At 33.2% G+C, this 10,723-nt stretch overlaps 1 protein-coding gene and 1 pseudogene across 4 annotated transcripts; both read left to right on the plus strand.

Annotated features, from left to right (window-relative positions):
* Positions 1 to 621: 621 nt before the first annotated feature.
* LOC145112688 (inositol-pentakisphosphate 2-kinase-like) lies at positions 622 to 9,158 on the plus strand. Of its 3 annotated transcripts, XM_079048823.1 has the most exons (13): positions 622 to 793; positions 1,057 to 1,307; positions 2,223 to 2,345; positions 4,005 to 4,113; positions 4,472 to 4,675; positions 4,772 to 4,919; positions 5,014 to 5,054; positions 5,119 to 5,229; positions 5,315 to 5,917; positions 5,996 to 6,185; positions 6,895 to 7,091; positions 8,713 to 8,916; positions 9,023 to 9,158. In XM_079048823.1, exons 4-11 carry the CDS (start codon positions 4,009 to 4,011, stop codon positions 6,906 to 6,908), a joined length of 1,416 nt encoding a protein of 471 aa, XP_078904949.1. In that variant the 5' UTR covers positions 622 to 793; positions 1,057 to 1,307; positions 2,223 to 2,345; positions 4,005 to 4,008; the 3' UTR covers positions 6,909 to 7,091; positions 8,713 to 8,916; positions 9,023 to 9,158. The 3 variants fall into 3 exon arrangements, with proteins under 3 accessions (XP_078904949.1, XP_078904948.1, XP_078904950.1); XM_079048822.1 differs by lacking the exon at positions 6,895 to 7,091; XM_079048824.1 differs by lacking the exons at positions 8,713 to 8,916; positions 9,023 to 9,158 and adding an exon at positions 7,219 to 8,704.
* On the plus strand, positions 8,788 to 10,016 carry LOC145110967 (inositol-pentakisphosphate 2-kinase-like; annotated as a pseudogene). Its single transcript, XR_013710132.1, has 5 exons — positions 8,788 to 8,874; positions 9,023 to 9,170; positions 9,271 to 9,311; positions 9,393 to 9,503; positions 9,582 to 10,016. The product of XR_013710132.1 is annotated as an inositol-pentakisphosphate 2-kinase-like (transcript).
* The last annotated feature ends 707 nt before the right edge of the window (positions 10,017 to 10,723 follow it).

Consider the following 10,723-nt stretch of genomic DNA (forward strand, 5'->3'; position numbering starts at 1 on the left):
CGTCTTCGTCGTCAATTCAAGCTTCAAGACTCAAAGCGCACGCGTGTATCCCGGTACCCTATCAAAATAGAGATCAAACACCTTCTTCCCTCTTTTCGAAACACAACGGCAGACAAAATCGAGAGTAGAGACAAAGGTGCCCACCTTCCTTCACGTAGGCTTTGATTTGAAGAACAAAATCAAACATTGTTTTTCACATTGCAACTGTTACCGTTAACTTTATAAGCATGTAAGATTAGTTGCAAATGTTAGTGTTAATTTTATAAGCATACAAGGTTAGTTGATATGGTTATGTTAAGTGTTGAGTTGCAAGACATATCAAATCGTATAGCAAATGTTAATGATTTAGGATAAAACCAATAAAAATTTACAAATTTAAGGACTTTTATAACGTTAATATGCGTTTAAAAACCTTTTAAAATAACTTTTTGAAACAACATTTAAAAAGTAAGGAAGACCTTACTTTTTGAATAATTTTGGTTTTTAAAGTTAAAATTACTAAGGCCTCCCTTTTTGAATATTTTTGGTTTTTTAAAGTTAAAATTACCAAGGCCTCCCTTTTTGAATATTTTTGGTTTTTTAAAATTAAAATTACCTATATGCCCCCGTTCTCCCCCGATACTCACCAAGTTCACGTCGTAATTCATTCCCCAGATGGTCGTTCACTTCACACTCCCCTTCACAACGTTCATCACTGCGACCTTTCTCCGATCTCCCACTCCGGCGACCCTTCTCCGATCTCCGCACCAGACCTCTGATCGACGGCGCTGGCTACTGCTCCTTCTCCGATCTGGTAAGTCCCACTTTCTTTATCCAGTTATACCTCCTGGATCGATATATGAATTTTGATTTCTGGAATCGATGAAGCACATGATTTACTTGTTCGGTTTTCAATCTAGAGCTCAATTTCTTGTCTGATTTCTGGTATATGGTTCCCAATTTATGATTTGGAATCCCGATTTTTTTTCTGGTTCGGTTTAAGCTGATGACTTTTTTTAGAATCGATAAAGCACATGAATTTTAAGCACATGAATCTTTTTGTAATCGATTAAGCAGATGATCAAAAACTTGAAAGGGGTAATCTTGCTTTGAAGAACAGTATGACTGAGAAAAGTCCTGTTAGGGTGATTAGGAAACTTGTTGGGTTGGAAAGAAGAACAATTATGATGTGTTTGGGTATGATGGGTTGTATACTGTGAAGCATTGTACACAGAAAAGAAGTTCAGAAGGGAAGATGGTGTTCATGTTTGAACTGCATAAAATGCCTGGTCAATCTCAAGTTCAAAAAAGGGTCAATACTATACCAGGTGATGTCGGTTTATACCATCATTCCACCTTTCAAATGCTTTGTTGATGAACTATGTGCAGTTAGTTATATGTTGTTTGTTGAACCATAGTTAGTATTTTATATTTGTTGTTTTTTAGGTAGTGATTGCATCAAAATCTCACAGATGTGATTTTGTCCTAATTTTAGCTCTGTGTTTTTCTTTGCTTTCTTTGAATTTATGTAGAACTTGATTAAATTCTGTTTCCTTTTTTAAACAAAAGCTTTAGATCTACTTTAAATTTGTCTTCTACGTTTGAATTCAGCTTTTTAATAGTTTGACTATATGTTAGTTATCAATATAGCCTAATGGGTAAAGCACTTCCTAATGGGTAAAGCACTTAATCTAGACAACTATATATATTGTTTCTTTCTTACTTAACTTAGAATGTATGATTTAATAGGTTAAGCAAAAAAAAACATGGATTTCTCGAAATGCTAGGCAAAAATGATTATAAGCATTGAGCTTCGAGTAGTTGTAAAAAAAAATATTTAAGATTATGAATTTTGTCCAAAAAATTTATTAAGTATAAAACATTATATGTAAAAGTAGTAAATGGTTCTAAGTATGTGAGCATGCCCTTTTTGGTCATTTTACATGTATAAGCTAATCCAAACACTTTTTAAAAAACAACTTATTAACTTATTGGCTTTTGCCACCACAAAAGCTAATCCAAACACTTTTTTAAAAACTAATTTTTCTACCACCATAAAATAATAAGCACATTTGCCCAAAAGCACTTCTGGAGTTAAATAAGCAAATCCCAAACACCCTTTAAAACCCCCATCAGTTTTTTTTTTTTTTTTTTTTTTTTTTTTTTTTTTTTTTTTTTTTTTTTTGTATCACAGTGTAAGATTATCGTTTATTCAAGCTTACATCAGTATTTTTGGTATCCAGCAACCGAAGAGTTATTAACATCAGTCGGAGGCATTCCTTAAACATTCAAGATCTCATAATTTTCTTTAGTCTAAACTCTAAATCTGAGTTGCCAAAAGTATCTCAAGATCTGCGAAAAGACTGGTCAGTTCCTTCTATCTAAATCTCTCAATGTGTTTGGTTTCTGCTGCCGATTAGTTATTTCAAGATTTGATTTTCTCTTTAGAGTTATGTGCATTAGACTTTGTTATGGATTAATTCATGCCTCTTTCACTGTTTACGTAGTATTTCCCTTTATTTATGACCTAGTTTTTGGGTTATTAAATCTGTTGCCATTAGTGATCAGCCGTTTCCTTGATCACTAATGAAAATACAATTATTTACTTCAAACAAGTTGAAATTGATACAACTTCTTTGGAGAACATGTATTGCATAAGCAATGAGTTCTTTCAAATTCAATGTTGTCCAGAACATCAAGCAAACTTAACTCCTTAAAAACAGCCATACATGTAATGCGAGTTTGTATTTTCACACCAAATTTCTGTTTGTATGTCATAGTCAAATAAAGATTCGGTGTAGCAGAAAGTTAAATATTTTGGATATTTATGTCATACATGTTCATTGCATTTTGGGTATGTTTATTGTATTTTGGATATGATTTCATTTCGGGATTTTTGTGATGGATTGGATTATTTTTAAGAACAGACAATTCTACCACAGTACTGCTTTCATAGTTATCATATCTAAGGCTACCAAAAGGTGGACACTACATTACATTTATTCTAATATGAAAATTCCATCTGTTTTAGATAGGTTTACTGGATTCTAGACAATTAATTTGAGTTTTTGGACCTGCTTTTTCCAGTTTATTACCCAACTTATTCAGGAAAATGAATAAGGTAGCCATTACTATTCACAACACTATAATTTCACAAATTGAGTTGTTTTTTTGTCAAAATCGAGTGTTCGAAATGCTATATTGCTATTTCGAGGGACCATTTGCCCAAGTGGACAAATTGATAATGGTAGAATGACTTGTTTAGATAGCTTGTTCCTTTTTCTTCAAATGCAAAATTAATCGTTATTTTCTTAATACTTCGTTATTGATTGCTCATTTTTGTAAATATCACTTTGATAAGCATAAGCCCCAGAGTTTACTAGTTTATAGCAAGGGGCAAAAAGGGAAATCGGGTGATTTCTTCTTGTTATGCTGGTATTTGGCCAAAGGGGCAGTTTAGTCTTTTATTTTAATTTGTCAATTAGTGAGTCTGCAGCCGATCATGGGTGGAAACAATTGTTGTGGGGGACAAACCTTTTCTGGGATCAGTGGCTGCTTGTTTTTGTCTTATTATTGTTATATTTAAGGTAGTGTCGAGTCCTTTAGAGATAGCTAAAAATTATTTTGTAGAATGAACTTTGTTCTTCTTGGAGAGTCCATTCCTCTCGAATGAATGGGAAAACCCTAATCCATCTTATCAGTTCATAGTTTGATTATCAATGGAATCTGTGTCTTATTCAAGAAAGTATCAGGGCGTATCACACTTTATCCAGTGTCTTGGTGTATAAAATGATTTAAGAGATATATTAGTTACAACCCCCAACATTCATCGTGTGTTGCAACACTTGTGGCCAAACTGTGGTTTTAAGCCCTCTAGACTCCATGAGCTTTTCTGTATTTTGGCATTAGAATTTTTCACAATAAGTGAACTAGTGAAGAATCAAGTCATGTATTATTAAGTGTGTTTTGTATTACGCATGTTTATTAAACTGCATGCGCGTGATGGTGATTGCAAATTTATGCAGACAAATGATGGAATTGAATTTGAATGCAAAACATGCGGGTGATTGGATTTACAGAGGAGAAGGAGCTGCAAATATCATTCTCTCTTATAGCGGATCAACTTCTGATTTTGTATGTTTTATGTTTTATGTTTATGTTATTTATAAACAAGTATAAATCGTTGACTGTTTTTTTTTTTTTTTTTTTTTTTTTTTTCACCACTTATGTTTGCACGCTATGCTGTGGCAGCATGCAGACATTTTGTGAAAAGGACTGTTTTTTAGAAGAAAAAAAAACAGGCATATAGACATTTGTTTTTCAATGTATTTTCCAGAAGATGTAAAAAAATAGTTTCTAAAGATGGAAAACATTTCTAACAGCTTTTAAAGGTTTTCGATTTGTTTGCTTTTTTAGTTTGGTAATAATCATATAGTTCTACTTGACTAGTTCTCTGATTGACAATGGATGAAAACATAATAACTTTATGTAGGTTGGAAAAGTGTTGAGGGTACAAAAAGTTAAAAGAAACGGGACAAACTATGAAGAAGTACCTTCAGATTTATCCATGCATGAAGGCCTCCTATGGAATGAAGATTGTGACCTTTTATCAGCTCCAACAAGGGAAATTGCAGAACATCTGTACGTGCAACATGTGATGTCTCCACGATTAGGTTCCAATCATGTTGATGCTGGGGTAAGTATCCACACTATCATTAATTATAATCCTTGAAAACTGTTAATGTTGAATTTGAGTTCAATTTCTTAACACGAGTTTCAACAAACTTGGTAGGTCCGTGTTCTTGTATCCAGGGATTTTCTTGAGGCAGTAGCCAAAAACGTTTTTTCTCAACGCCCTTCCTGGAGAGTTACTGATGCTGATGTCAATACACAGTGTGATTATGCACTGCTTATATCAGATCATTCAGTTTTCCCTCAAGGTATTGTATGATAATTGGACAATATCTTATAGGTTGTGTCTGGAGAAGTTAAAAGTTGACATAACACTACTTGTATTGTCTGTGTGTTTGGCAGCTCTTCGTGATGAAGAGTTTTCGATATCTGTAGAGATAAAGGTATGTGCTCAATTTGTGTATAGTAATAAGTTTTCATTCATATATGTTTATTTCTCCAAAACAGCCCAAGTGTGGATTTCTTCCATGTTCAAACTATATTCTAGAAGAACACACAATGAAGAGGTGCATGACCCGTTTCAAACTACATCAGACCTTCAAATTGAAACACAAAAAGGTAAGGTATATGAAATTTTCAATGGCTCATGAGTAGATAGATTGTAGAGGTACGGAGTTTGTGTAATTGGTGATATTTTTGTCAGGTATCACAATTAAGTCGATATGATCCGTTGGATATGTTTTCTGGATCCAAGGAAAGAATATTAAAATCAATTAAAGATCTTTTTTCCACCCCACAAAACAATTTTCGGGTATTCTTAAACGGTTCCTTAGTATTCGGATGCTTAGGTGGAGGTAAATACAGAACGAACGTTCGTTACGATAGAGCATTAGAAGATGCTCTGAAGTTTGTTATTCAGGCTGATGATGGTATGCGTACCACTTGCTTTCTAGAACTTGTTTCTGAGGCTGTTTTTAGATCTGGATTGTTGGATAGACTTTTACAAGTTCAGAAACTTGATGTTTTTGATATAGAAGGGGCCGTTCATGCATATTATGATGTAGTTTCTCAGCCCTGTGTGGTTTGTAGAGACTTAGGTGAAGATAAGCAGCAATCCGATAGATATACTTCTTTGCATACTATCCCATTGGATGAAAGTTTGAAAATTGTGAAAGAGTATTTGATTGCTGCCACTGCAAAGGATTTGAGTCTCATGATTAGTTTTAGAACAAGAGAAAAAGAGGATCCAAAGTCCGCGTATAATGTCATTTTGCATGAATCAATTGGACAGAGTTTTGATTATAAGGTAAGCATTTTGTTGTTATAAACAGCATGCTATTTTATTTTTATTTTTTTATTCATTTATCTTACTACTACACTACAGGTGTCTTTTATTGATTTGGATATGAAACCTTTGGGAAAGATGATGCATTATTATGAGCTGGACCAAAAAATAGTACGATGCTGTATGAAGATGATGAAGAATGAAATTTCGGCAAATTTTGAAGAAAAAAGTTCGTATCAAGATAAGTCCATTGTTGAAGAAGATGATTATCCTACTCGAGAACTTGCTGGTAACCTAACAAACCTTTATCATCTGTTGCTATTGTTGTTCCTTTTTTCTTTCTTTACATCTTAATTATTGGATGAATACGTTGAAAGTTTGAATGAGAAAAAACTATAACTTCATTTCTTAAAGTTTACAAATGCTACAAATTGAAGCTTGAAAGATGGCTGATTATAAAAACTAGTCCAAAAATGCACCATATGAGTAGTAAAGTGAGACACTAGTAGGCTGAGGTAGACTATGGCTATAAATATAATACTAGATCGATAACAATTTGTATTATACAAGCATAATGCATCATCTTTCATAAAGGTTACATAAAAGATAGCTGTCGTAACATGAACATGATGTTTATCAATCAAATTGGCGCCGATCTTAGTTGAGTATCAAGGAGTCAATGTATTTTGGCCAAAATTACCAAAAGGAAGCAGATCCCTTTTGGCCGAATCGACATTTCTTTAAACAACATTTCCCATCAGATTTATTATTATTTCAAGATCATAATAATGAATGGGCCACTTTACTAGTAGTCATTTTGCGGAAGATGTAATGTATATTTATTCAATCTTAATCATGGTTGTGATCAGAGTAAATTGGTTAATAGTTAGTTAGTTAGTTAGTTAGTTACAGCTCTGACTCAATTTAATTGAGATACACACAAGTTTTGTCTGTGTAATGGACTTGAACGAATTTGAGAATGGGTTGCCGTGATGAAGGACTGATTCTGTAAAGGCTTTATGCGGAAGGACTAGAAGTGGCATTGATGGAATCTTGAGAACTGAAAGCTGAATTGAGGTTGCGCTCCCATCAGTTCATTCAAGCTTACATCGGTTTTTTTGGTATCCAGTAACCGAAGATCTCATAATTTTCTTTAGTCAAAATCTGAGTTGCCAAACCATCTGCGAAAAGACTGGTTAGTTCCTTGTATCTAAATATCTCAATGTGTTGTTGGTTTCTGCTGCTGTAGATTACTTATTTCAAGATTTGATTTTCTCTTTATTAGACGTCGTTATGGATTAATTCATGTCTCTTTCACCTAGGGGTGTGCAAAAAAACCGCAAAACCGAGCCGATCCGACCAATCCGAACCCGAAAAAACCGAAACCGAAAAAACCGTGTGCTTACGGGTCAGTTACGGTTTGGATCTTTAGATATCCGTGGATATCCGAACCGAACCGTGTGTGTGTGTGTGTATATATATATATATATATATATATATATATATATATATATATATATATATAAAGTGAATTTTATATGATGTCCATTGTCCAGATTAAAATTAATACTTAAGTAAACTACTAAACAATTGCAAATACGATCCAATTGCCCACACAATACTCAAAGAACACAGTACTTACGAAAATTGGGATCACAACTCATTTAAACGTTATCTTTAATCTATTAGATTCATAAACCATAAATTTTGAATGTATGTTTTTGTATCAACTTTATCATATTTATATAATGAAGGTTTTATGTCTATGTATTTTATTCATAAAATGCATATTTGAATAACAAGAATTGATATTTTTTTCCTAATTTTATGTGAGTGTTTGATTTAAGGAATAAAATGGTTGAAATGGATTTTGTAGTTTTGACCGATTCTTATTTTTTTACAGTTAGTGGGTACCCGTGAACCGAACCGCGGTTACCCGCCTTCATACGGTTCGGTTCGGTTCGGGTTTTTTAGCAATACGGTTCGGTTTCGGTTAGTGCATGCAAGGTACCCGCACCGTGGTCATGCTTCACAATTTTATTAGTATCCGAGCCGAACCGCCCCGTGAACACCCCTAGTTTCACCGTTTACGTATTGTATTATTTCCCTTTATTTTGTGACCTAGTTTTTGGGTTATTAAACCAGTGCCATTGCCGTTTCCTTGATCACTAATGAAAATACTATTATTATTTACTTCAAACAAGTTGAAATTGATAATACAACTTTGGAGAACATGTATTGCATAAGCAATGAGTTCTTTCAAATTCAATGTTGTCCAGAACTTAACTCCTGAAAAACAGCCATACATGTAATGTAAGGTGAGTTTGTAGTTTTCACACAAAATTTATGTTTTAAAAATATTATTGTCAAATAAGGATTCATACACAGAATCATGTTAAACTAAGTCGGTAATACAGAAAGTTAAATATTGTGGATATTTATGTCATACATGTTCATTGCATTTTGGTTGGATATGTTTATTGTATTCTAGATATGATTTCATGATAAGTATTAGAATGGAATAGATGAGGACTGTAATGCAAGAACAATACAACAGTGAAATGTAATGGCTGAATGATTGTATTACTGACCAACCAAATCACAAGTCCAGGGAATCTTCCCTTTCTCTTCCATATATTTTTAGGTTTGGAAGATACATCCTCTGTTATGCGACTAATATCTCAATAATAAAAGTTTGGGAAAATAGATTCAACTTTGAATGGTTATTCAAAACTAGTAATTAATAATCATATAGTTCTACTTGCTAGTTGTCTGATTGACAATACAATGGATGTAAACATAATAAGTTTATGTAGGTTGGAAAAGTGTTGAGGGTACAAAAAGTTAAAAGAAATGGGACAAACTATGAGGAAGTACCTTCAGATTTATCCATGTATGAAGGTCTCCTATGGAATGAAGATTGTGACCTTTTATCAGCTCCAACAAGGGAAATTGCAGAATATCTGTACGTGCAACATGTAATGTCTCCATGATTAGGTTCTAATCATGTTGATGCTGGGGTAAGTATCCAAACTATCATTAATTATAATCCTTGAAAACTATTGATGACTTCTTTTGTTGAATTTGAGTTCAATTGATTAACACGAGTTTCAACAAACTTGGTAGGTCCGTGTTCTTGTATCCAGAGATTTTCTTGAGGCAGTAGCGAAAAATGTTTTTTCTAAACGTCCTTCCCGGAGAGTTAGTGATTCTGATGTCAATACACACTGTGATTATGCACTACTTATATCAGATCATTCAGTTTTCCCTCAAGGTATTATATGATAATTGAACAATATTTTTTAGTTTTCTAATATATGTGTTTGGAAATATTAAAAGTTGACATAACAACTTCTATTGTCTGTGTTTGGCAGGTCTTTGTGATGAAGAGTTTTCGATATCTGTAGAGATAAAGGTATGTGCTTAATTTCTGTATAGTAATATGTTTTTCTTTGAAAACTTTTCATATATGTTCATTTTTTTTTCACCAAAACAGCCCAAGTGTGGATATCTTCCATGTTCAAACTATATTCTAGAAGAACACACAATCAACAGATATATGACTCGTTTCAAACTACATAAGACCTTCAAATTGAAACACAAGAAGGTAACCTATATTAAAATTTCAATGCTCATAAATAGATTGTAAATCTACCGACTTTCTAATTTGTTATATTTTCCTCAGGTATCACAATTAAGTCGATATGATCCGTTTCTGGATCCAAGGAAAGAATATTAAAATCAGTTAAAGATCTTTTTTCCACCCCCCAAAACAATTTTCTGGGTATTGTTAAATGGTTCCTTAGTATTTGGATGCTTAGGTGGAGGTAAATACAAGGTGGACTCTTAGGCGATTGTGGGGTCTTCATGTGTATGGTTTTGGAGTGTTTGGTGTCGTGCTTTAACAACTTGGAATTACCGAGTTCATTTGAGTCATTTGGTTTACTTTTTGTTATAGGATGTCCTGTATTTTTTGGGGATCTTCTTTAATTGCAATTGTTGATGGATGATTTTGTTTAGTGTTGTATGAAACATCAAGCTTTGGCATGTAAAGATACAATTACGTTTGTATATTTTTTTAGGAAAGAAATGATATTAGGAAAATAATTTGACTTTTAAATTTACTATTATAATATTAAGCAGTTAATTGGCCATAATATCGAAAACAACTTACACAAAACACAGCTGTAACTATTAATCATAATCCCTAAGATCGGTAGTGTCTAACCGATTAATAACACAAGCAGTACGCTTAAAAACACAATTGATTCTACCAAATGTTACAAGTTGTAAACAATTATGGCTAAGAATAGAACCCAACTACAAACTAAGCATATCCTCAACTGTTTTAACATGTTCTACTAACCTAACCAACCGATAATTTACCAACGAATTGTTATGGCCATTGTCATCATCAACCCAACAACTAAACCCATACATTGTTCCCATAGGAATTAAGAAATAGTGGATTAACATTAACGAGTAAAAACAAGCTACCATTTTTGGACAAACATAAAATTGTCTTATGGGTTAGTCTTGGTCATCGAGGTTCTTATAAACGCTTCACTTCCACAATCACAATATACAATTTGGTAGATTTAATCGAAGAGCTTCCACAACTATAATAAGCTTCTGGAAGATATTTTACGACTTTATGTATTTTATATAGATGGGTCATCAGAGTGGTTGGTGGAGTATGTTACTAGTTAATTGTCATTTCAAAAGTGAATTGTCAAGTCACTTTGAGGTTAGTGTTGGTCATCGAGGTTCTTAGAAAGGCTTCACTTCCACAAATCACAATATGTCATTGGTAGATTTAATTGAAGA

This window comes from Lactuca virosa, chromosome 5, assembly GCF_052849685.1.
Source record: "Lactuca virosa cultivar CGN04683 chromosome 5, Lactuca_virosa_CGN04683_v6, whole genome shotgun sequence".
Lineage (NCBI taxonomy): Eukaryota > Viridiplantae > Streptophyta > Magnoliopsida > Asterales > Asteraceae > Lactuca > Lactuca virosa.

What these genes read in the sequence shown, in the direction of transcription:
- LOC145112688 (XM_079048822.1), top strand. Translation starts at nt 4,009, where the DNA reads ATGATGGAATTGAATTTGAATGCAAAACATGCGGGTGATTGGATTTAC. An exon ending in CCAATCATGTTGATGCTGGG is followed by an intron (nt 4,676 to 4,771) that starts GTAAGTATCCAC and finishes CAAACTTGGTAG; the next exon opens with GTCCGTGTTCTTGTATCCAG. An exon ending in GACAGAGTTTTGATTATAAG is followed by an intron (nt 5,918 to 5,995) that starts GTAAGCATTTTG and finishes ACTACACTACAG; the next exon opens with GTGTCTTTTATTGATTTGGA.